The sequence below is a fragment of the Salmo salar genome, chromosome ssa12 (genome assembly GCF_905237065.1).
Source record: "Salmo salar chromosome ssa12, Ssal_v3.1, whole genome shotgun sequence".
NCBI lineage: Eukaryota > Metazoa > Chordata > Actinopteri > Salmoniformes > Salmonidae > Salmo > Salmo salar.
The window spans coordinates 86514201-86540813 of NC_059453.1; the positions used below are offsets into that span (position 1 = coordinate 86514201).

The window sequence follows — 26613 nt, forward strand, 5'->3', positions numbered from 1 at the left end:
ACCCAGTACATACATTTCTTATTCTATATGCTGACCCAGTACATACATTTCTTATTCTATATGCTGACCCAGTACATACATTTCTTATTCTATATGCTGACCCAGTACATACATTTCTTATTCTATATGCAGACCCAGTACATACATTTCTTATTCTATATGCAGACCCAGTACATACATTTCTTATTCTATATGCAGACCCAGTACATACATTTCTTATTCTATATGCAGACCCAGTACATACATTTCTTATTCTATATGCAGACCCAGTACATACATTTCTTATTCTATATGCAGACCAGGACATACATTTCTTATTCTATATGCTGACCCAGTACATACATTTCTTATTCTATATACAGACCCAGTATATACATGTATTATTCTATATGCTGACCCAGGACACACATTTTCCTGACCTTAAGGTTCAACTTCTCTTGTTTTTTCCCTCTCAACCTTTATGATCTCCTGCTCTTCAAATAAATACACCTCTACATGTTTTGTTTTGACCACGGTCTCTTCTCAAGAGTTATCAAGATGACCATGCTACAAAGAAAAACACTTACTTTATCCTCACAATTGATATGCTAAATCCATAAGGTATTTTCTCTAAAGGTTGAAGGTTATATAGGTGAGGTTACTGTATGGGTTAGGGTTAGGGGTATAGCGTTTAAAATCATATATTTGAGAGAAAGTGTACTCCGTCCTTTGTAGTAGACTATGGTCTAATAGTGAAGGGAAAACAGTCAGTTAACCCAGCCCCTCTGAATGTGCGGTGGGCTGCTTATTCGACGTCATCAACGTCTGGGGAGCAGTTGTTGTTGGCGGTTAACTGTCTTGCTCAAGGGCAGAAAGAACGGCAGATTTTTCCACCTTGCTGGCTCAAGGATTCAACCCATCGACCTTTTGGTTATTGGCCCAGCGCTCTTAACCACTAAGCTACCTGCCACCCCATGATGACAACCATTCACTCTCAAAGGCATCCAGCTGGAATCCAATGGCAGGCCAAGCATGTGCTGAAACAGCTAACCAGGCCAGGCCAGGCCAGGCCAAGCATGTGCTGAAACAGCTAACCCGGCCAGGCCAAGCATGTGCTGAAACAGCCAACCAGGCCAGGCCAGGCAAAGCATGTGCTGAAACAGCTAACCAGGCCAGGCCAAGCATGTGCTGAAACAGCTAACCAGGCCAGGCCAAGCATGTGCTGAAACAGCTAACCAGGCCAGGCCAGGCCAAGCATGTGCTGAAACAGCCAACCAGGCCAGGCCAGGCAAAGCATGTGCTAAAACAGCCAACCAGGTCAGGCCAGGCCAAGCATGTGTTGAAACAGCTAACCAGGCCAGGCCTGGTCAGGCCAAGCATGTGTTGAAACAGCTAACCAGGCCAGGCCAAGCATGTGCTGAAACAGCTAACCAGGCCAGGCCAGGTCAGGCCAAGCATGTGTTGAAACAGCCAACCAGGCCAGGCCAGGCCAGGCAAAGCATGTGCTGAAACAGCTAACCAGGCCAGGCCAAGCATGTGCTGAAACAGCTAACCAGGCCAGGCCAAGCATGTGCTGAAACAGCTAACCAGGCCAGGCCAGGCCAAGCATGTGCTGAAACAGCCAACCAGGCCAGGCCAGGCAAAGCATGTGCTAAAACAGCCAACCAGGTCAGGCCAGGCCAAGCATGTGTTGAAACAGCTAACCAGGCCAGGCCAGGTCAGGCCAAGCATGTGTTGAAACAGCTAACCAGGCCAGGCCAAGCATGTGCTGAAACAGCTAACCAGGCCAGGCCAGGCCAAGCATGTGCTGAAACAGCCAACCAGGCCAGGCCAGGCAAAGCATGTGCTAAAACAGCCAACCAGGTCAGGCCAGGCCAAGCATGTGTTGAAACAGCTAACCAGGCCAGGCCTGGTCAGGCCAAGCATGTGTTGAAACAGCTAACCAGGCCAGGCCAAGCATGTGCTGAAACAGCTAACCAGGCCAGGCCAGGTCAGGCCAAGCATGTGTTGAAACAGCCAACCAGGCCAGGCCAGGCCAGGCAAAGCATGTGCTGAAACAGCTAACCAGGCCAGGCCAAGCATGTGCTGAAACAGCTAACCAGGCCAGGCCAAGCATGTGCTGAAACAGCTAACCAGGCCAGGCCAGGCCAAGCATGTGCTGAAACAGCCAACCAGGCCAGGCCAGGCAAAGCATGTGCTAAAACAGCCAACCAGGTCAGGCCAGGCCAAGCATGTGTTGAAACAGCTAACCAGGCCAGGCCAGGTCAGGCCAAGCATGTGTTGAAACAGCTAACCAGGCCAGGCCAAGCATGTGCTGAAACAGCTAACCAGGCCAGGCCAGGCCAAGCATGTGCTGAAACAGCCAACCAGGCCAGGCCAGGCAAAGCATGTGCTAAAACAGCCAACCAGGTCAGGCCAGGCCAAGCATGTGTTGAAACAGCTAACCAGGCCAGGCCTGGTCAGGCCAAGCATGTGTTGAAACAGCTAACCAGGCCAGGCCAAGCATGTGCTGAAACAGCTAACCAGGCCAGGCCAGGTCAGGCCAAGCATGTGTTGAAACAGCCAACCAGGCCAGGCCAGGCCAGGCAAAGCATGTGCTGAAACAGCTAACCAGGCCAGGCCAAGCATGTGCTGAAACAGCTAACCAGGCCAGGCCAAGCATGTGCTGAAACAGCTAACCAGTCCAGGCCAGGCCAAGCATGTGCTGAAACAGCCAACCAGGCCAGGCCAGGCAAAGCATGTGCTAAAACAGCCAACCAGGTCAGGCCAGGCCAAGCATGTGTTGAAACAGCTAACCAGGCCAGGCCAGGTCAGGCCAAGCATGTGTTGAAACAGCTAACCAGGCCAGGCCAAGCATGTGCTGAAACAGCCACCCAGGTCAGGCCAGGCCAAGCATGTGCTGAAACAGCCAACCAGGTCAGGCCAGGCCAAGCATGTGCTTTCAGTCTATCTCTATGTAGATACCAAGTTCCTAGTTAATGATGTGTCAAAGCATGAAAGCTTGACCTCTCATAGTTGAAGGTGCCCCAAGTAAAACTTTCTCCAGCGCTTGGTGTACTGACACAATGAAAGTCCAGACACATACCTGTTTTACTCCCACATCATAGTTTACAATGCTATGTGCCAAATGTAAAATATCTAGATGAGGCAAGTTGATGTCATCTCAACAAAATCAAGAGATGAGAGTAGTTACTGATGAGATTTATGGTTAATATTCACCTCATTGTAAAGCTCACAGCCACCCTTTTTGCCTTGTTTAAGCTCTTGCATGTACACTAACTGCCTTACAATACACTGTCAATAATGGTCTGTTTATTCAGTCATTTCTGTTTAATTGGTAATTTCAGATACATTTCATAGGCCTAAGCAGTGTGCAATGTCATCTCCTAAAATAAACTACAGATTGTGTGGTCCCAGCCATCGCACCATGTGGTCCTCATAGTAATGGTTTTTTATGGGCTTAACACAACACCATAATGCATATGTAAGCAGTGAAATATGTTACAGTTTTGAGTTGTTTCTTAGATTGCTATGTATTTGTATAACACATATAGAAATGTATTTGATCTATTAGGCTGTGTTTCATGAGGAAAATAGTGGCAAAGGAAATGAAAGGCAATGGGATGAAAAGGACACCAACACCAAACAACATGAAATTAGAATTTCACCACTTTCATCCATCCATAAATTACTGAACTAATTTCTATAGTTTTAATTTGGTTGGAGCCAAAACATAGGCATTGTTTAATTGGTTATGGAACGCGCAAAGAAAAGGGAGCGCTTATTTTATGCATGGTCAATTCTTGCCTGAGCACATAAAAAAAGAGTTATTAAATTCCTTAATTCAATCATTTCCATATGACTTAGTTAAGTTAATGAAAAGTCATTTTGGTGAAAAAGTACTTGGTTAATTTCCTTCATAGGGCATATCGAGACGCGTTATCATCAGTCAATGAGGGGTCACCCCTTTACATTTGTGTGTATTAGGTAGTTGTTGGGAATTGTTTAGATTACTTGTTAGATATTACTGCACTGTTGGAACTAGAAGTGCAAGCATTTCGCTGCACTCGCATTAACATCTGCTAACCATGTGTATGTGACCAATAAAATTTGATTTGATTTGTTAAATTATTTCCAATATGGGGATCACCAATATTTAAACGGCTATGTAAAGTAGATAACTTTTACTTGTCGATATCTAAATATAACGTCCCTGACCTCACCGTGCACATACCGGTGTTTGTAATTGTCTAACAAAAGGGGGGCATGGACAGCTGACGTGCTGGTGCAGTGTTTTGTCCTGCGGCGCATCTTCAGTCCCGACTGAGAAGAAGACCGCGGCGTAGCTATCTGTCTCATCCTCGGACAGATGAGTGACTGACTTTACCTACCAGGGACAAGCAGTGGTTTCAGTGCCATCTTTTTTCACAGTCTGTGATACCTGTGTTTGGGTTTGCAACTTCTTCAGTTTCACCTGTTATTCACGTCGAATGTCAAACAAATAGCCTTGGCTACAAAAACAATACGCAACAACGAGGAAAAGTGTTATCGTTGGCCACCCGAACATCTGGCTGGACATTTGTGACAGTTTCTCAGAAGATTTATCTTCATTTGATTTACTTTTACCAGATTGATTTTTGATGAGCACTGCCTCGTCTCGAATAAATCAGAGACAAACAATGGCAATAATGAACTGACAAGATATCAAATTAGCCTTTTGAAACAGGATGGATAGAATTGTTCAACTTCTATAGATAGGCAGGTTTCCCCCAATTATGAACAGCAAACCATCGCCCAGGACTTGTATTCTTCATTTTATATTGTATGCCATCTGTTCATGAAAATAGAAATGTTTTGTTTCTTCAAACCCCGAGGATATTCCAGGACCAGGACTGGGTCTCGAAATGGGACAATATCCCGACACTCCTCCAACTCAACCTCAAGGCTATACTTTACCTTTATTCTGCTGCTTCTCATCTTCACGCCTAGAGTGGATTCTTCCTGGTGGTGAGTGCTTTCTTTCATGTGCGCTTGATCCTGCTGAAATAATCATATCGTTTCTATCCAAGATTACATCTTTAATTTATGTCTAGGAGAGCTCTGTCATTGATATCCAAGATTAGATCTGAGTTTCCAGTGGTTTTGGATGACCAGTTGTCTTCTAAATGAGCTAATTCTAGAATATTCCAAGACCTTGCAAAAGCTAGCCCTATTTATGTTGGCTATTTAGGAGTCGAAAATATAATTGCGGAGAAATCACATTGCCTAATGCATATATAATGGGTAAATATGAATGTAAGAAATAAAGACATCATTATAAACTCATCATTAAATATGCGAAACGTCTTGAACAAAGTCAAGATCAAATGTAAAGAATGTTTGGATTTCAATTAAGGATTTAGGGAAATGGTTTAGGCCTACATTCAAAAATGCTGTAATAATAATAATACATTTTGTAAGAGTATATTCTGAGTAGGCTACATTTGCTTTTCACTGAAACCTGAGTTCATGTCTATGTTTATCCCAAGCCTGAGATTGCCAATTATGTCTTGAGAGATTTGAATTATTCTCGGGATGCAGGAGATGGGAACAATAACAAACACTAAATGATAGGCACTATCACTATTATGTGGCAATTGAAACACATTCAATTTTCAAATAGTTTAACTCAATACACTCTTTGAAGTCTATACCTCCATCACACCTTAGAATTAGACTTATACCCTGCTGGAAACTGTAAAGAGATCGCAGCCAACTCCAATTCAAACAACCACAGGGGGATGGATGTGTGTGGATTGGGGTTTTAAAACATCAATACAAAGAACCGCACACTGTGTTCATGAAGATACATGGACTGAGGGACTTCCCACTATCAATCTTGCATATTGGAAATGGCAGATGCAGGCAGCGGTGCATGAAAAAGTGTTCCTTGATGATTTCTCTTGAGGGTAAGATCCCAGGGTGTATAAAGGAAGTGCCTACCTCCAACACTCCAATCTTACTGCGCAAAACATGATAAATCAGCTTTCGGCTAGGGGCAAAATCTTAATTTTCTATTCTGTTTTTATAGTTGAACTAGTTAAAGTGGATTAAATAATTCAAGTGGGCTCAACTCAAAAATTCATTTTATGTAAACAACACTGAGGAATTGCATGACTGAATAAAAATAAGGCAGTGGGTGTAATTAAAACAGTGACTTGAGGCAGAGCGGGAGACATGGTAGCTCTCTCCAGACCAAGGGTCTAAATATGATTTATATAGTCCAGTTTTTTTTCTCATCATGATCATGATCATTCAGATAAGCAGCAACGTGTTCTCTGGTGTTCTGGACTGATTGTCCTCCCTCCAAACTACGTATTAGGCGTAGGGTCTTTTGGCTCAGCTCTCTACTCTCTCTATGGAGAGAATAAACACTGTGTCTCTGCTCTGCTTTCCTGCTCAGGCTCTGGCAGCAGGGAATGAAGGCAGATTGTTGGGGGGAAGGGACAGGGACAGCCATAACTGGAATGGAAACCCTTTTCTGTTGCTGTCTCAGTGGCACGACACATAATGTAGCTGTGATTAAGCCTGGCAGTAATGATGATCGGTCATCGTGGACCTGATAGGAGTCTGATAGGAGACTGGAGTCTGATAGGAGAATGGAGTCTTATAGGAGACTGGAGTCTTATAGGAGACTTATAGGAGACTGGAGTCTTATAGGAGACTGGAGACTTCTAGGAGACTGGAGTCTGATAGGAGACTGGAGTCTGATAGGAGACTGGAGTCTTATAGGAGACTGGAGTCTTATAGGAGACTGGAGTCTTATAGGACACTGGAGTCTTATAGGAGACTTATAGGAGACTGGAGTCTTATAGGAGACTGGAGTCTTATAGGAGACTTATAGGAGACTGGAGACTTATAGGAGACTGGAGTCTTATAGGAGTCTGGAGTCTTATAGGAGACTGGAGTCTTATAGGAGACTTATAGGAGACTGGAGTCTTATAGGAGACTGGAGTCTTATAGGAGACTAGAGTCTTATAGGAGACTGGAGTCTTAAAGGAGACTGGAGTCTTATAGGAGACGTATAGGAGACTGGAGTCTTATAGGAGACTGGAGTCTGATAGGAGACTGGAGTCTTATAGGAGACTGGAGTCTTATAGGAGACTGGAGACTTATAGGAGACTGGAGTCTGATAGGAGACTGGAGTCTGATAGGAGACTGGAGTCTGATAGGAGACTGGAGACTTATAGGAGACTGGAGTCTGATAGGAGACTGGAGTCTGATAGGAGACTGGAGTCTTATAGGAGACTGGAGTCTGATAGGAGACTGGAGTCTGATAGGAGACTGGAGTCTTATAGGAGACTGGAGTCTTATAGGAGACGAGTCTGATAGGAGGCTGGAGTCTTATAGGAGACTGGAGTCTTATAGGAGACTGGAGTCTTATAGGAGACTTATAGGAGACTGGAGACTTATAGGAGACTGGAGTCTTATAGGAGACTAGAGTCTTATAGGAGACTGGAGTCTGATAGGAGACTGGAGACTTCTAGGAGACTGGAGTCTTATAGGAGACTGGAGACTTCTAGGAGACTGGAGTCTTATAGGAGACTGGAAACTTATAGGAGACTGGAGATTTATAGGAGACTGGAGTCTTATAGGAGACTGGAAACTTATAGGAGACTGGAGATTTATAGGAGACTGGAGTCTTATAGGAGACTGGAAACTTATAGGAGACTGGAGATTTATAGGAGACGAGTCTGATAGGAGACTGGAAACTTATAGGAGACTGGAGATTTATAGGAGACTGGAGTCTTATAGGAGACTGGAGACTTATAGGAAAGGAGACTGGAGACTAATAGGAGACTGGAGTCTTATAGGAGACTGGAGACTTATAGGAAAGGAGACTGGAGACGTATAAAAGACTGGAGAATTATAGGAGACTGGAGTCTTATAGGAGATTTATTGGAGACTGGAGTCTGATAGGAGACTGGAGTCTTGTAGGAGACTTATATGAGACTGGAGTCTTGTAGGAGACTGGTGACTTATAGGAGACTGGTGACTTAAAGGAGACTGGAGTCTTATAGGAGACTGGAGACTTCTAGGAGACTGGAGTCTTATAGGAAACTGGAGTCTTATAGGAGACTGGAGTCTTATAGGAGACTGGAGTCTGATAGGAGACTGGAGACTTATAGGAGACTGGAGTCTTATAGGAGACTGGAGTCTTATAGGAGACTGGAGTCTGATAGGAGACTGGAGTCTTATAGGAGACTGGAGTCTGATAGGAGACTGGAGTCTGATAGGAGACTGGAGTCTGATAGGAGACTGGAGTCTGATAGGAGACTGGAGTCTGATAGGAGACTGGAGTCTGATAGGAGACTGGAGTCTTATAGGAGACTGGAGTCTGATAGGAGACTGGAGTCTTATAGGAGACTGGAGTCTGATAGGAGACTGGAGTCTTATAGGAGACTGGAGTCTTATAGGAGACTGGAGTCTGATAGGAGACTGGAGTCTGATAGGAGACTGGATTCTGATAGGAGACTGTAGTCTTATAGGAGACTGGAGTCTTATAGGAGACTGGAGTCTGATAGAAGACTGGAGTCTGATAGGAGACTGGAGTCTGATAGGAGACTGGAGTCTTATAGGAGACTGGAGTCTGATAGGAGACTGGAGTCTGATAGGAGACGGGAGTCTTATAGGAGACTGGAGTCTTATAGGAGACTGGAGTCTTATAGGAGACTGGAGTCTGATAGGAGACTGGAGTCTGATAGGCGACTGGAGTCTTATAGGAGACTGGAGTCTTATAGGAGACTGGAGTCTTATAGGAGACTGGAGTCTTATAGGAGACTGGAGTCTTATAGGATACTGGAGTCTTATAGGAGACTGGAGTCTTATAGGAGACTGGAGTCTGATAGGAGACGGGAGTCTTATAGGAGACTGGAGTCTGATAGGAGACTGGAGTCTGATAGGAGACTGGAGTCTGATAGGAGACTGGAGTCTGATAGGAGACTGGAGTCTTATAGGAGACTGGAGTCTGATAGGAGACTGGAGTCTTATAGGAGACTGGAGTCTTATAGGAGACTGGAGTCTTATACGAGACCATGTCACACTGTATGGCTGCTTCACTGCACTCTGTGTTCCTATTCCAGTCTCAGTGGTCAGGGGTCACTCTTAGTTAACTGTGTGGACTCTTACCTGTCTGTGAAAGTGCTTCTGAAGATCTCACGTTTCATAACACTTTTATGGCATGTTTCACAGCGTTGGATTACAATGAAGCGGGACAGAATGGTTAAATACACACTTTGTAAGAATTCCTGCTGTTCAATAGTCAATTAAACTGACGATGAATACCCATTGATTCTTGAAGAATATAGCTTGTCACGCATCTGACTGAACCTGACTTCACAATATACAGTATCTTGTCCTTCAGAAAGAAAACTAGATAAAAACATTTGTTTTTGCATAATAATCGTCCTTGGAAGTTTCCCAGGCCTCCCACTGACAGTGCACCTGTCTATCTGATCTGCAGGTACATTGGAGCCCTGGGTGCACGGGTGATCTGTGACAACATTCCAGGCCTGGTGAACAAGCAGCGCCAGCTGTGCCAGCGTCACCCGGACCTCATGCAGTCTATTGGGGAGGGTGCCAAGGAGTGGATCCGCGAGTGCCAGCACCAGTTCCGCCACCATCGCTGGAACTGCAGCACGCTAGACCGAGACCACACTGTCTTTGGCAGGGTCATGCTGCGCAGTAAGTCTGTGTGTGTCCTCGTTTGCGTCTGCGTGTGTGTGTTTCCATGTGTGTGTGTGTGTGTGTGTGTGTGTGTGTGTGTGTGTGTGTGTGTGTGTGTGTGTGTGTGTGTGTGTGTGTGTGCGTGCGTGCGTGCGTGCGTGCGTGCGTGCGTGCGTGCATGCGTGCGTGTGTGTGTTAAGAGGTTTAGTATTCAACCACTTGAATCTTGGATGTAACATTCACTACATGAATTTGATACAGTACATAAAAGTGATGGATTGATGTAGACTATTACAGAACTATAACGGGACCGCTCAGTTTCCTTTTAGACTTACAGACATCCCAGCCTTAAAGGGAAATGTCCAACAATGTTCAACTTCATGTTCATCATCTCCAGCACCACTCTAACATCAACATACGTGAAAATGGCATGTTTCTATGTTTTGTAGTAAAAAAGATAGAGGAATATGTGTTTTTCCAATGACATCATCGGTGTGCATCGTGTGATTTTTACCAATTATGAGGAGTCGTTGCCTACTAATTGTCTACTAATTGCCTACTAGTTGTCTACTAATTGTCTACTAATTGTCCTGTTATTGTCTACTAATTGATTGATGTCATTGCAAACACAGATCTTCCTCTATCTTGTTTTCTACCAAACATAAAAACATTATATTTTCACATATGTTGATGGTGTGAAATTTCCCTTTAAGGGTATATGCATGTTATATACATATCTCAGTTCAACACTTCATACAACAGTTTATCATCTCTATGTACAGATGCGGTCAAATATATTGGCACCCCTTGCACTTTACAATTGAGTGCAATGTAGTAGAATATTCTGTTTTCTCTTTTCAATGGAATGGCTATTTTTACCCTGTAAGCACCTGCAACTTACCACAGGTGAGATAAATTACACAGTAAACGAGATAACTTGCCTCCAACCCAATGAATTTCAATTTTGAATAATTTCACAATTTTTTACTATGAAGTGAAAAATCGCAAATTCAGTTTAGGTCATTTTTTCTTGGTCCAGCGTAAATCAAACAAATAGAAAAAATTTGAATATCAAACGTTTTTTCAATTTCAACTTCTTTTAGAAGAAATAGATAATCGTGCAAGGGTTCTGTCTGCAATAAAGCCCTTTTGTGGGGACAACTCGTTATGATTGGCTAGGCCTGGCTCCCCAGTGGGTGGACCTGGCTCCCAAGTGGGTGGGCCTATGCCCCCCAGGCCCACCCATGGCTGCGCCTCTGCCCAGTCATGTGAAATCCATAGATTAGGGCCTAATTTATTTATTTCAATTAACTGACTGGACACCTGATGAAACTAAGGAGTATTTAATACTCCTCAGTTTCATCAGCTGTCCAAGTGGCTGGTCTCAGACGATCCCGCAGGTGAAGAAGCCAGATGTGGAGGTCCTGGGCTGGCGTGGTTACACTTGATCTGTGGTTGTGAGGCCAGTTGGATATACTGCCAAATTCTCTAAAAAGATGGAGGCGGCTTATGGTAGAGAAATGAACATTCAATTCTCTGGCATCAGCTCTGTTGGACATTCCTGTAGTCAGCATGCCAATTGCACGCTCCCTCAAATCTTGAGACATCTGTGGCATTGTGTTGTGTGACAAACATTTTAGAGTGGCCTTTTATTGTCCCCTATACAAGGTGCACCTGTGTAATGATCATGCTGTTTAATCAGCTTCTCGATATGCCACACCTGTCAGGTGGATGGATTATCTTGGCAAAGGAGTAATGCTCACTAACAGGGATGTAAACAAATTTGTGCACAACATTTAAGAGAAATATGCTTTTTGTGTGTATCGAACATTTCTGGAATCTTTTATTTCAGCTCATGAAAAATGGGATTATGTTGTGTTTATATTTATGTTCAGTAATAGTTTCACCTTGTCCAGGAATGAGGAGAGTTGGAGAAAGTTGGTATTCTCTGAAGACAGGTAGCAGATAGAGAGATCCACATGGTGATGTCTAAACAGTAATAGGAGATGTAAATATTTGGGTAGATGTTTCTGGCAGGCAGACAAAGCCGTGCTCCCTGACATATCGCCTGTGTCCTGGTTCATTGCGTGAGGAGGAATGACAACTAGAGGTGGGTGGGAAAAGCAGACCAAATAACCCTGAATCTGCTCTCCTCTCAGATGAAAAGATACCTAGTGACTGAGAAAGCTGCCATCTGTGCAAATGAAAGGGTGAAAACGAGAGGCACCTTAAATGGGCTGCTGGAAGCCATGTTTCTTTGTTCTAGCTATCCACCATAGGCCTGCTGTACATGGACGGATTGTACAGGAACATTGTACAGAGACAAACATGCCCAAGTTCCAAGGACCGTAGACACTGTTTAAATTCAGATTTCATGGGATATAGTGCACACAAACAGATTTTAATCAAATATAGGCATGTTTGTTTCTGTGCAATGTCATCTGGCCTATGCAAGTCGAAAGCTTTCAGTTGGGCATATGTTAGTGTTCAAAGCATGAAGTTGGCTCTAGACTGATGTAACTACAGGTTAACGACATGATTACTACAACAAAGCAAACTCTGCTAGTATAGTGTTTAAGACTGACTACGTTTTGCCTGTTTAAGACTGACTTTGTTTTGCCTGTTTAAGACTGACTTTGTTTTGCCTGTTTAAGACTGACTTTGTTTTGCCTGTTTAAGACTGACTTTGTTTTGACCAAAAAAACAACAAAGAGAAAACAGCTCCAGCCTCACTTCCACCAATTCAGACCATCTATTTCTATTGTGAATTGGCCTTAACCAGGGACGGCCAGCTCTGTTCCATGTGGACTGTCTACGGTTTTTCCTAGTCTTCAACTTGGTGACTGATTATAGAACTGAGAAATGAGGTGTGTGTATTCTCAATCCATTCAATCAATTCCATAATAAATGACATTCATGAATCAGGGAGTGGAGACAATTCCAACTACTGAATCCTGCAAGATACTGTTCTTAATTATACAACTACCTTTTTTGCCAAAGCTGAGATGCCGAAAAAAATGTTTTGCCCACGCAACAGAGGTCTATATTGGTCCACTAATACAGGACTAGTAAAGGCCCAGTGCACTACTTTTGTGAAAAAGTATATTTTTCAATTCATTTAAACTTTTTTAATAAAGTTATTATTATTTGTTAAAAATTCTGGGGGTGCTGCACCCCTACTTCCCACAGCTATGGGAACACATCTGCCATCCCTTCCTTGACCTTAACAGAGGCTATATAACGATGACATCTTCTAACACATAGTCTCCTCCATCATATCACCCCAGGTAGCCGGGAGGCAGCGTTTGTGTACGCCATCTCCTCGGCAGGCGTGGTGTATGCAATTACCAGGGCCTGCAGCCAGGGGGACCTCAAGATCTGCAGCTGCGACGCCCAAAAGCGGGGCCAGGCTAGTGACGACAGGGGCGAATTTGACTGGGGCGGCTGCAGCGACAACATCAACTATGGCATCAAGTTCACCAAGACCTTTGTTGATGCCAGAGAAAAGATGGTGAAGGACGCTCGGGCACTGATGAATCTACACAACAACCGCTGTGGACGAATGGTGAGCAATGGCGCAGGGGTTAAGGGGCATTATACTTTTTGAAATGTGCACTGTGATGCATCTGGACTTGATACACACAGCTAACTGGCTGACAGGCAGTCCCTTTCAACTAACAGAGCATGCTATAACAACTGTGTAACAATATGGTTACTACAATGGAACAGACATTGCTGGTAAAGTTCAAGCCACTGATGAACAGACGTTCTGTAAATGCTCCAGATGTGAATAGTGAGTGTACTGGGTTGGTCACAAGTGAGCCTGTGTCTTAACCTCCAATGACATTATCCAACCATTTCAATTTCAGGCAGTGAAGCGCTTTATGAAACTGGAGTGCAAGTGTCATGGCGTCAGCGGCTCCTGTGCCCTTAGAACCTGCTGGCTGGCCATGTCGGACTTCCGGAGGACCGGGGACTACCTCCGGAAGAAGTACAACACGGCCATCGAGGTGACCATGAACCAGGATGGCACCGGGTTCATGGTGGCTGACAAGGACTTCAAGGGAACCACCAAGAATGAGCTGGTGTATGTAGAAAACTCCCCAGACTACTGCATCATGGACAGAGCAGCAGGTGGGTCAACTCAAGCAGTTAAAGGTGTTAGGTAGGGCCAGGAGTTTTTCTTCAACACATGACCTGACAGAAAAACACAGATGTTTTAGCAATGGCTAAGAGGAAATCTCTTTATGCAAAAATGTTAGTATATGATTCAGAATAATATCACATTTAGTCATACATAGTTTGATGGATGTTATTCAAGTACTTATCACCAAATGTATATTTTGCCATCAGAAACCTAGTTGCTCTGAGTCAAGAGTGTTACCCAGAAGGTAGATAATACAGCGGCCTACTCCTCAAATACGTCTATGAGAATACCAGACTCATCTGCCAAAGGCCTGCATACCTGCATAGCTTAGAGTTCAATTATTTGACCTTTAAGTTCTCTCTAATTCCAACTGTGTTTTCTCTGCCTTGGTAATCTCTGTTTCTCACTCCCCTCATGTCCTATCCCTTCAGCAGAGAGTTCAAAGAGCTCTAGAACAGCTAACATGCTCTGGTTATGATACTTTGGATGTATTGTGTGTTCCTGGTATCATCCTCATCTCTGTTAGACCTATAGTTATAGGTTGACACATAGTGAACTGATGTTAATTAAGAAGAGAAGCTACACTATGCCCCTAGACTACTTCAAGGTGCAGCAGGGCTGATTTTAAAGGGCTTATAGCTCTCTTCTCCGCTAATCTCTATTGTATAGGAATTTACACCCTAAGGATACAACAGGGTCATTTTTCAAATCCTTCTGTGGTCACTATTAAGCTCCACTCCCAAATGCTCAAGGGGAATACCTCCACTCACACCCATTCTCACACCCCTTCACTCACGGGCCGGCTTGTCTTTAACCATGGCGTCTGTCTTGTGCTCTCTCCAAAGGCTCCCTGGGAACGGCAGGGAGAGTCTGCAACAAGTCTTCTAGAGGCACAGACAGCTGCGAGGTCATGTGTTGCGGACGGGGCTACGACACAATGCGCGCCAAGCGAGTCACCAAGTGCGAGTGCAAGTTCAAGTGGTGTTGCGCCGTGGAGTGTAAGGACTGTGAGAACACTGTGGACGTTCACACCTGTAAGCCCCACAGGCGACCCGATTGGCTGGACCAAACCAGACGCTGAGGCCCATTCTTTCAAAGGACGTAGCAGTGGCCAGCTGCATTGTGGGATATGTATTTCCTACCCCTGACTCCTTCGGACCTCCATTACCTCTGACAACCCCTTCTAAAGTGACATCCTAAAGAACCTTTCCCAAGGCGCCGTATCCCAACTTGGTTTGGATGGTGCAGTACTGTATGGGACTTTTCTGTGGGAAGGCTGTCTAAGAGAATGGTTGGGCTGGGAAAGGGGATAGTTCCTATTTATGTTTTTGTTTGTTTGTGTTGATCGTGTGCTGCTGAGGACACTATTTTTCTACAGACATTCATTCACACAGTATCTGTTGTGGAAATGCAGAACAGGACATTGTACTGTGAGCACACCAGAGATTGAGTTAGGATTGTTGGCTGGTGTATGTGTTGTTGTTTTTTTGCTTTGTTTAAGTCTATGTTCTCTTTCTAAATCTGTGATCACTATGTTCAGTGTTTCATTGGCCTTACAATAGAAAGAGATGAAGAACTGAAATTGTACTCTGCTTGATATAATGGAAAGACTGACTTGTATTCAGTTGTTAGGAGTAAAAGTGCAGAAAGTCTAACGATCAACGTTTACCGCGGGCCAGAGAGCTGCTCTATAGACACTAATGTAAAGTACCAGTCAAAAGTTTGGACACACCTACTCATTCAAGGGTGTTTCTTTATTTTTACTATTTTCTACATTGTAGAATAATAGTGAAGACATCAAAACTATGAAATAACACATATGGAATCATGTAGTAACCAAAAAGGTTTTAAACAAATCTAAATACATTTTATATTTGAGTTGCCACCCTTTGCCTTGATGACAGCTTTGCATACTCTTGCCATTCTCTCAACCAGCTTCACCTGGAATGCTTTTCCAACAGTCTTGAAGCAGTTCCCACATATGCTGAGCACTTGTTGGCTGCTTTTCCTTCACTCTGAGGTTCAACTCATCCCAAACCAATTGGGTCAATTGGGTAGAGGTCGGGTGATTGCGGAGGCCAGGTAATCTGATGCAGCACTCCATCACTCTCTACCTAATGGTCAAATAGCCCTTACACAGCCTGTAGGTGTGTTGGGTCACTGTCCTGTTGAAAAACAAATGATAGTCCCACTAAGCACTAACCAGATGGGATGGCGTATCGCTGCAGAATGCTGTGGTAGCCGTGCTGGTTAAGTGTGCCTTGAATTCTAAATAAATCACAGACAGCGTCACCAGTAAAGCGCCCCCACACCATCACACATCCTTCTCCATGCTTCATGGTGGGAACCACACATGCAGAGATAATCCGTTCACCTACTCTGCGTCTCACAAAGACACGGCGAATGAAACCAAAAATCTAAAATTTGGACTCATCAGACCAAAGGACAGATTTCCACAGGTCTAATGTCCATTGCTCGTGTTTCTTGGCCCAAGCAAGTCTCTTCTTATCATTGGTGACCTTTAGTAGTGGTTTCTTTTCAGCAATTTGACTATGAAGGCCTGATTCCCACAGTCTCCTCTGAACTGTTGATGTTCACATGTGTCTGTTACTTGAACTCTGTGAAGCATTTATTTGGGCTGCAATTTCTGAAGCTGGTAACTCTAATGAATTTATCATCTGCAGCAGAGGTAACTCTGGGTTTTCCTCTCCTGTGGTGGTCCTCATGAGAGCCAGTTTCATCATAGCGCTTGATGGTCTTTGCGACTGCACGGATTGACTGACCTTCATGTCTTAAACTAATGGACTCTTTGCTTATTTGAGCTGTTCTTGCCATAATATGGACTTGGTCTTTTACCAAATATGGCTATCTTCTGTATATCATCCCTACCTTGTCACAACACAACTGATTGGCTCAAATGCATTAAGAAGGAAATAAATTCCACAAATTAACATTTAACAAGGCACACCTGTTAATTGAAATGCCTTCCAGGTGACTACCTCACTAAGCTAGTTGAGAGAATGCCAAGAGTGTGCAAAGCTGTCATAAAGGCAAAGGGTGGCTACTTTGAAGAATCTCAAATATAAAATATATTTAGATTTGTTTAACACTTTTTTGCTTACTACATGATTCCATATCTGTTATTTCATAGTGGTGATGTCTTCACTATTATTCTACAATGTAGAAAATAGCAAAAATAAAGAAAAACCCTGGTATGAGTAGGTGTCCAAAATTCTGACTGTTACTATAGCTAAATACGGAGCAAAGAAATTCATTTAAACAAATGTTTCTGTTATAAGAGTTAAGTGAAACAAACGTTGTCGACTGAGATGGATAGTATGTCTCCTCTCTCTTCAGTGTGACAGGTACTCTTACAGTATGTGCTATCAATCTATTATTGTACGTGTTCCTAAATGTATACGGTGTGATGGATGGGAGCTGTCATCTCTTATTATTTATCACTGGTTTCCAATTACTGAAGCTGCTAGCTTCTAATGTGTATTCAGAAAGTATTCAGACCCCTTGACTTTTTCCACATTTTGTTACGTTACAGCCTTATTCTAAAATGGATGAAATATATTTTTTTTCTTATCAATCTACACACAATACCCCATAATGACAAAGTGAAAATAGGTTTTTAGAAATGTTTGAAAATGTATTACAAATAAAAAACAGAAGTACCTTATTTACATAAGTATTCAGACCCTTTGCTATGAGACTTGAAATTGAGCTCAGATGCATCTTGTTTCCATTGATCATTCTTGACATGTTTCTACAACTTGATTGGCATCCACCTGTGGTAAATTAAATTGATTGGACATGATTGGGAAAGGCTCACACCTGTCTATATAAGGTCCCACAGTTGACAATGCATGTCAGAGAAAAAAACCAAGCTCTGAGGTTGAAGGAATTGTCCGTAGAACTCCGAGACAGGATTTTGTCACGGCACAGATCTGGGGAATGGTACCAAAAAATGTCTGCATTATTGAAGGTCCCCAAGAACACAGTGGCCTCCATCATTCTTAAATGGAAGAAGTTTGGAACCACCAAGCCTCTTTCTAGGGCTGGCCGCCCAGCCAAACTGGGCAATCGGGGGAGAAGGGCCATGGTCAGGGAGGTGACCATGAACCCGAACCTTCCAGAAGGACAACCATCTCTGTGGCTCAGTTGGTAGAGCATGGTGTTTACAACGCCAGGGTTGTACTGGGGACCAGTACGGGGGGGAAAAATGTATGAAATGTATGAAAAATGTATGAAATGTATGCATTCACTACTGTAAGTCGCTCTGGATAAGAGCGTCTGCTAAATGACTAAAATGTAAATGTACCAATCAGGCCTTTATGGTAGAGTGGACAGACGGAAGCCTCTCCTCAGTAAAAGACACATGACTGCCCGCTTGGAGTTTGCCAAAAGTCACCTAAAGGACTATCAGACAATGAGAAACAAGAATCTCTGGTCTGATGAAACCAAGATTGAACTATTTGGCCTGAATGCCAAGTGTCACGTCGGAAGGAAACCTGACACCATCCTTACGGTAAAGCATGGTGGTGGCAGCATCATGCTGTGGGGATGTTTTTCAGCAGCAGGGACTGGGAGACTAATCAGGATCAAGGGAAAGATGAATGGAGTAAAGTACAGAGAGATCCTTGATGAAAACCTGCTTCAGGACCTCAGACTGGGGCAAAGGTTCACCTTCCAACAGGACAACAACCCTAAGCACACAGCCAAGACAAGTTTCTGAATGTCCAGAGCACGGAGTTGAACCCGATCAAACATCTCTGGAGAGATCTGAAAATAGCTGTGCAACCTGTCGAAGCTTGAGAGGAGCTGCAGAGAAGAATGGGAGAAACTCCCCAAATACAGATGTGCCAAGCTTGTAGTGTCGTACCCAAGAAGACTCAAGGCTGTAATTGCTGCCAAAGGTGCTTCAACAAAGTACTGAGTAAAGGTGTCTAAATACTGATATTTCAGGTTTTTATTTGTAATATATTTGCAAAAAATGCTAACAACCTGTTTTTACTTTGTCATTATGGGGTATTGTGTGTAGAATTTCATCAATTTTAGAATAAGGCTGTAACGTAACAAAATGTGGAAAAAGTAAAGGGGTCTAAATACTTGAATCTCCCAAGTTATCATTCTCACTTTGGGGCACTTTTATTCTGCATCCGTATGCAACTCTACAGCCATTTCACTTTCAGGGTTGTGTTGTAGGCTACAGGTTGTTCTGACCGATCTGGGAGAAATTAAGTATTTTCTGAAACTAGTCCATGATGTTACACAATGTAGAGGATCTGAGAACCAGAATTGAACATTAAAATCAACATTCAGAAGTGCATGTAGGACACAAGATTGAACAAAAGCAGTAAAATCCATGTGATGATCATAACTACTTTTTAAGCTGAATGAGGTGTCAGTTTATGTTAAAAATATCAACATTTTCAAATGTAAATGGTAACTGATATGATTTTAATGCAATGTTCTCGAACGGTTGGGAGTGGTGGGCCAAGTTGTATTGTAATGTTAGTTGAAGGGTTATTGTCACCTTGGGTAAGACCCCAAAATACCACACGTGTTCTATATTAAACCTTGTTGATCCTTCTGTCATTCACATCAGATTTCTTCCATCCTCATACTGCTGCCCATGTCACTGAGATACAGGAGCTGATATTCACTGAATGTAGGCTACTCCACACTGTTCTTGAGTAATTCATTAAATTCAGATAGATTAAAAAATCCTCCAAATGTCAGCACCAGACTCAGCATTCGCCAAATCCGTGATGAAGGCCCTCCAATTACAACAGAGTACTCCTCACCAATGCCAGAAGTTGGAATTATTTCTCTATTTCATAGACTGTATAAACAGGGGATATTAAGCAGACTGTTTTCTTTACACAGAGCATTATTGTAAAATGATTAGTCATATTAATCACTTTCGAAAAAAGCTTTATTGGTCTCTAAATCTTTTTAAAGGGCAGTGCAGCTGTGTCCTTGTGGAAATGTCCTGCCAAATCTCATATAGTGAACATGGAACAGGAAACACCTGCCTTTCTCACATCAGTCTTTTAAAATAACCAGCTTGTCACTGCCTGCATTCTCCTCCCATCATAGTGATATCTAATGGGCATCTATTTAGTGACAGGATGATCATTCTAAAATTGTCCCAGGGGAAAGAAAGTTGAGGGTGGAAGACCTCAATGCACTCAGTGACCCAATAAAAATAAATAAGTACAGTTAGTTTACATGCAAAAACATCTTTATCAGTATGAATTATTGTAATTTCTATTTATTTACTACAGAACGTTACTGGGGGCCTCTGTGGTTTACTATGCACTCCTTGCCAAATCTGTCATAAATTCAACACGATATGAATCATAGCATATTGTCGTAAACCCATAGTCAATACGCATCCCACACCTGGTCCCACTGCGTAGCGATCTAGGGGGCTGCTTTAGAGTTGGGTGGTGGGTCAGTGTTTGGTTGAGCCATGTCCTTGCTACTTACCTGTCTGTCTGAGCCGACCGCAGTCCACAAGCGCAGCATAGCAGCAGGCTTAGGGTCAGTGCCAGTGATAGGTCCCTGGGGTAGATTTATATACGTGACCTTCAGGGACATGTATGGCAAAGTTCCCAGGCGAGGTTCATGGTCTATTAACACGTTCGCTGTCCGGGTGAGATTACCGGGCTGGCGGCAGAGGATTAACACATGAAAACCCTTATCTAGTGAGTCAACTGTCAAGAATGCGTCTCTCGCCAAGTTTTTGTGTAACTGTCTGTTGCTGTAGAGACGATGAACAGAAGATGGATACCAAGATAGCGTCTGCTCAGTTATAGGCCAACCCTTTTTACACGAATGTGCTGACCCAGGCCAAATCTTGCTTGACCTAGAACTAAAGTCTTGTGTAATTAGTCAGATGCTCGATTATGTTCTGGGCCGAGAAGAGATTGGAACCGGAACGGGGGGAGATCCACCCTGTCTCTTTGCAAGTTACGGGCAAGTCTATAGGCCAAATAGCCCCTCCCCTTCCGAAATTCAAAAGATTTTAACACCTGCGAAATAGTGAATGGTCCAAAGAACCGGAAGTAATGCTGCTGGTTATCTCATGCATGCCGTTGTATCATGACAGATCTGTGTTACCATTTATGTTTATGTAGTCTGTCTACGAGAGATTACCCTGAACCACACTGTGCTGGCTCAGATTTCTTGTCTCTTCCAGTACGGTTCCAGCAACTCTAGTGAATGTGAAACGAGGCCACCTTTGTTTGACTCACTAGTGTGACAAGGGTTTTATTCTCCCTGGCCCCAGATCTGTATTAAACCAACACCTCTCACTATTGTTGTGTTGCCTACATACGCAACAGACAAGAATTTGCTAAAGCACATACAGATCTGGGACCAGGCTAGTGGTTTATCTTATATGCCTCAGTCTGTCTTCCCCGCGGTAGTTAGCTTACCCTCTCCTCTCCAGCTTCTGACCTCTGATTAACAGAGTTGACTATCCGGGCCTGCCAGCTCCTGTATTGTTTGATTTTTAGATGAGGTGATACCAGGTATATACAATAAATTATGAGCTTCATCAAAGGGACTTGGGTCCCACATCAGCCCATCCAGTCTCCATGTGCAGGAGCACACCAAACGTCCATCTCTATCCCACCACATAGCCTCCGCAAGTCCCAAACTAGTTTGGAGTTTTGAGAGTATAGAGAACAGTAGCTTTGAGAGTATAGCTACTGCCATCTGGGGGTATGGAGTGTGAAGTGGGATTTTGTAGTAATGCTTACCCAATCCTTTCAGATATACACAAATACCTAGAGGGGATAAGGGTTGTTTCAAACCCCCCACTTTGGTGTTGCAAGCACTAACCCTAACCCAAGCACCATGCTCCAAGCCAATGAGTCATGGTAACCACTCTCTATAAGTCTCTGTGTATCTCTACTGACAAAGACAAAGTGGCTGTTTGTGTATCTTTATAGGGGACCGATGAGAGTGTTTTGTCCCTGCTGTTGTTGTCACGGCCCCAGAGTCTGAGGAACGTTCACCAGCAGTTTGTTGGTTCAAACACAAACATCATCATTAGTAACTGTCACAAACCCTTGGACCTGATACAACTTCAATAAGTGGCCAACTTCCTCTAAGCACCAAACTGCAAGTATAAATGTAAATATAACAGTTGAACAACCCCTAGTCTAGTGTTAGGAGATGGGCTCTCTTTCACGGTGTGGGGGAAAGGGAACATTGATGTGGGTCATAACGTCAAAGCAGGTTTTCATTCAAACACCAAATACAGCAAAATGGTAAGGACATATAATGTAGGTACTCTCAGCTAGTCTTACATGTATGTTCACTGTCTAGGGCAGGGCTGCTCAACCCTCTTCCTGGAGATCTACCGTCCTGTGGGTTTTCAGTCCAACCCTAATTTAACACACCTGATTCTACTTATTTGCTGCTCAACAAGACCTTAACTAGCTGAATCAGATACACTAAATTAGGGTTGGACTGAAAACCTACATGACAGTAGATCTCCAGGAAGAGGGTTGGGCATCCCCGGTCTAGGGTAAACCATAGGGCCTAGGCCACACTCCCAAAACATACAAATCAGTCTTCAATCTGTTTTTTAAATTTATTTGTTCACAAAGTACAACAAAAATTCAAACACAAACGCATTAGATTTACATTCAAGAACCAATTTATTGTGAGCTATCTAACTCATATGGTAGTAAGGTCAAATATTAGGACTTCTGTCTTCAGCATTTCATCTTGTTATTCTGGACTATCACAAATATAATCCAACAGTATGGAATTAAAATAGTGTACAGTAGTTACACCCAGATAGTGTACAGTATAGCCAGGTAGGAGTGTTGATGGCTCTGACACATAAGTTGAATGAAAGTAGCAAACCAATTATAAGTGCTGTTCAAGCACAGTGCACAAATATCATATTATGCAAACAGAGCCGGATTACCGAAAGGGCACGTGACAAAATGTGTAGAATTGCATTATTAAACCGCACATGTTGAAATGCAGAAAGTTAGCTGTATTCTCCTCCCAAAATATATATTTTTTGGGGCCCCGAGGCCCACAATGCATTAGTCCGGCCCCGGATGCAATGCACTACCAGCAACCAATAAACAGTCAGCACTTGTTGCCATCTTTACGCATAATTGGGTTTATGTATGCTAAAATACATAATACAGTTGAAGGAATTAACAAATGAATGAGCGGGTTCTGAACCCACTGTGTGCCGAAACATTGGTTCATCAATACAATACATATCTGGGAGTATTGTGAGAAATAGCTTTTAATTTCATCAAGCCGCTTAAATCCAATCTGTCTGTTGAGCCAGTGAGGCACAAAAGGCCCTTTATGCTATTCATGATCAAATATCGAGTCCTGCCACAATATATACTGTAGGCTATTGACTAGTCTTAGATCATGGTTCAGAGTATTTGCTGTTGAGGCTTCGGTGAAATCACACAGTGATTCAAACATAGCGTCCTGTTGTGATTGGCTGATTACACCTGAGCAATACGAGTTGACTACAACTCATAGAGGAGGACCTGGAAACGCAGCGTTCAGTTATGTGATTGGCTGTGAGTGATGCCATGACTACCCATGCCGTAACCGGTCATAATCCCACTTACATGTTTATGCTACGTTTGAGGGGGCGCAGGTTGCCAGTGATATAGCGCGGAGGTGGCATGCTGTAGCAACAACTGGCAAAACACTGCAGGCGTTGTATACACTACAGACAGAGTGAAGCAGTAAATCAAGGATCTGTTTTTAGAAGGTCTCACAAACTTAAACTCTACCCCATAGGATGACTATATACCATAAAGGCTATGCTTTGTTTTAACCCATCTGAACTGGCATGACACACATACCTTATTCCAGAGCCATGTATTTAGATTTTTTTTTATTATATTGTTCTAATTCTAGACATTGTTACATAGCATTATAGACATATTTCCCATGTAATGTAAATGGGCCGCTAACATGGCTGCCATGTATTGTTGTCTCATGTAAATGCATCATAAAGCAGAAACCACAATGTCCCAACTCTCTAAATACATGGCTCTACCTTATTCTAGTGAACATGAATGTGTCTGTTCAGACATGCGATCGTGGAAAACAGGCCTTCTAGTATGCTTTTCTATATATATCCATTGTCTCCTGCTACACCAGCTAACATACAATACATTTGGCCAGATATTATGAATAGCAACACTAGAACTAGGGTTGCAAAATTCCAGGAACTTTCAATAAATTCCATGTTTTTCCCAAAATCCCAGTTGGAAGATTCCCAGAATCAGTAGGGGAATAAGGAGGAAATCTGGAATTCTACAACCAGGATCTCAGGCAAATCTGGGAATTTATCAAATGTTCCTGGAATTTTGCAACCCTAACTAGAACAGAGGGATACTACTTCCAGGAACTGCAGTGTTAGCCTTCACAATAATGAAACATGAACTAATAATACATTTGTTTCAGCACTTAATTCATAACTGTATGAGAGATTGACGTAATTTAGAGGTGGGACTTGGAAGTAAAATGTAGGTTGAAATACTTTCTATTTACCGTTCTGTGTAACTCAACATAACTTCAAGTTCCTATAATAATAATAAACGAATAACTGCGTGAATATCTGGTAAATGTTTACTTTAAAAACCTGGCTTCTTTAGCAGTTGCATCTCTGAGTTGCGTCTGGATGTTGATACAAGACTTGGCCAACATAATCAGTACCAAAACAACAAGTGTGTGTGCACGCTGAAGACAGGAGAGCAAACATTTCTGTCTGTAGTTTTGGAGTGTTGGTGTCTGAGGGGTGTGTACGTGTACGTGTGTGTGATGGGGTCAGATTCGAGTCAGCTGATGCCAGAAACTGGACGGCATGAAGCTCTCCATCTTGTCTGCGAAGAAACCCAGGGGTGTGAAGAGGGTGCTGAAGAACTGAGGAACAAAACAAAACAAAGTTATTTCAATACACCGCTTTCAATAGCCTACAACCCATCCAGAGATGGGGATATACGGTTCTATATGGAAAAAATATGATTCTGAGATAATTGGCTGATTCCGAACCCTCATTGGTTTGAATGGTGTCAGCAATTTTTATGTTGTATTCTTTTGAAGTTAACAACATGAATTGGGGGTATTTAGAGCACTATATAGTTGGGCTCCCGAGTGGCGCAGCAGTCTAATGCACTGCATCTCAGTGCAAGAGGTGTCACTACAGTCCCTGTTTTGAATCCAGGCTGCATCACATCCAGCCGTGATTGGGAGTCCTATAGGGTGGCGCACAATTGGCCCAGCGTCGTCCGGATTTGGCTGGGGTAGGCCGTCATTGTAAATAAGAATTTGTTCTTAACTGACTTGCCTAGTTAAATAAAGGTTACATATAGGGAGGAGAAATGAAAGTGAGACTACCAGCAGAAGCATGGCGACTTGTATTGAGGGCAGGGGGCACGTTAGAATGTACCCTTCATCTAAGGCTGAATACCAGAGCTTGCATCACTACTACACCCCAGGGACCCAGGTGTAATTCTATAAAATTCTCTCCCAAAACAAATAAGCAAGTAGAGAGGGGAGACCCATAACCCTTGCTGAGGCCTCTCCCTCTCCAGCTTAACCAATAGAAATCATCCACGATCACACATCTGAAAAATGTTCAACCCCAATAGTTCAATCCACCATAAACAACACTTTGTGTTTATGAAGCAATACATTCGCGAGGTGAACAGATGGTTTTGACAGGATATGGGAAGCAAGACCACAGCATTGTTCTAGTATGTGGAACTATGGCCAAGCATGCCATGTAATGGGTCTCTCTTCTCCAGTTCCAACCCTCACTTAATAGATACACAAACTAGGGCTGGGTGGTATCCAGATGTTCATACCTTTCTTGTACCATACTGGGGTATACGTATAGGTGCCTGCGCAATGGAGCAGCTGGACCCACACTTTCAAAATAGGGTTGCAAACGTATGTTTTTGCACCCACACTTTTTTACCAGAAAATGATCATGATGTATTGGGTAATGTCATTTTCAATGATTAGTAATGTTTTAAAGTAGTCTGTATTAAAAAAGATATGTCCATTTTATATATGACACTGTATAATATTTAACAGATTGCATTTTGGGCTCCAGAGTAGCGCAGCGGTCTAAGGCACTGCATCTCAGTGCAAGAGGCAACAGTCCTTGGTTCGAATCCAGGCTGTATCACATCCTGCCATGATTGGGAGTCCCATAGGGCGGCGCACAATTGGCCCAGCGTCGTCCAGGTTTGGCCGGGGTAGGCGGTCATTGTAAATAAGAATTTATTCTTGACTGACTTGCCTAGTTAAATAATTACCAAAATGATGATAATACAATTTGAACCCCGTCGCCTCAAGATAAATGGTATTGACCAATAGAAAGTCTTGCTTCACTCCTGCTCTGTGATAGTTGAGTAAAGTTAGAAAGCACTAGTTACACCACTGGTGTTCAATACGACCTGCAGAATATTGATTTAAATCTATTTTGTTACGATGTCGTTTCATTTGTATTGTTGTTTCATGTCAGAGTGTTTGGTCCAATGGTGTTGTTACATATCATTTTCATTGTATAATTTCCCGGGTGAGCCCCATATGCCAGCGCACTGTGGCCGCTTCAGAGTTACAATGTAGCCAAGCTTTGTTTGTATGCACCTATGCCCAAAGTAAAAAGCACAGGATATTTGTATCACGATAAAACAGCTCTGCTTGGTTTGGTAACTAATTTTGACCAAATAAGCAATTTAGACCCTCTTCTC

General features: G+C 43.1%; 2 protein-coding genes across 2 annotated transcripts in view; one reads left to right on the forward strand and one right to left on the reverse strand.

Annotated features, from left to right (window-relative positions):
- The first annotated feature begins 4256 nt into the window (after positions 1-4256).
- LOC106566047 (protein Wnt-2b-A) lies at positions 4257-16060 on the forward strand. Its single transcript, XM_014133854.2, has 5 exons — positions 4257-4986; positions 9482-9702; positions 12972-13249; positions 13554-13818; positions 14677-16060. Exons 1-5 carry the CDS (start codon positions 4817-4819, stop codon positions 14910-14912), a joined length of 1170 nt encoding a protein of 389 aa, XP_013989329.1. The 5' UTR covers positions 4257-4816; the 3' UTR covers positions 14913-16060.
- A 6374-nt stretch (positions 16061-22434) lies between these two features.
- LOC106566045 (suppressor of tumorigenicity 7 protein-like) overlaps positions 22435-26613 on the reverse strand; it is a 42388-nt gene continuing 38209 nt past the window's right edge. The window contains exon 15 of the mRNA XM_014133852.2: positions 22435-24775. Coding sequence (XP_013989327.1) covers positions 24680-24775 — 96 coding nt within the window. The 3' untranslated portion in view covers positions 22435-24679. The remainder of the gene's footprint in view (positions 24776-26613) is intronic.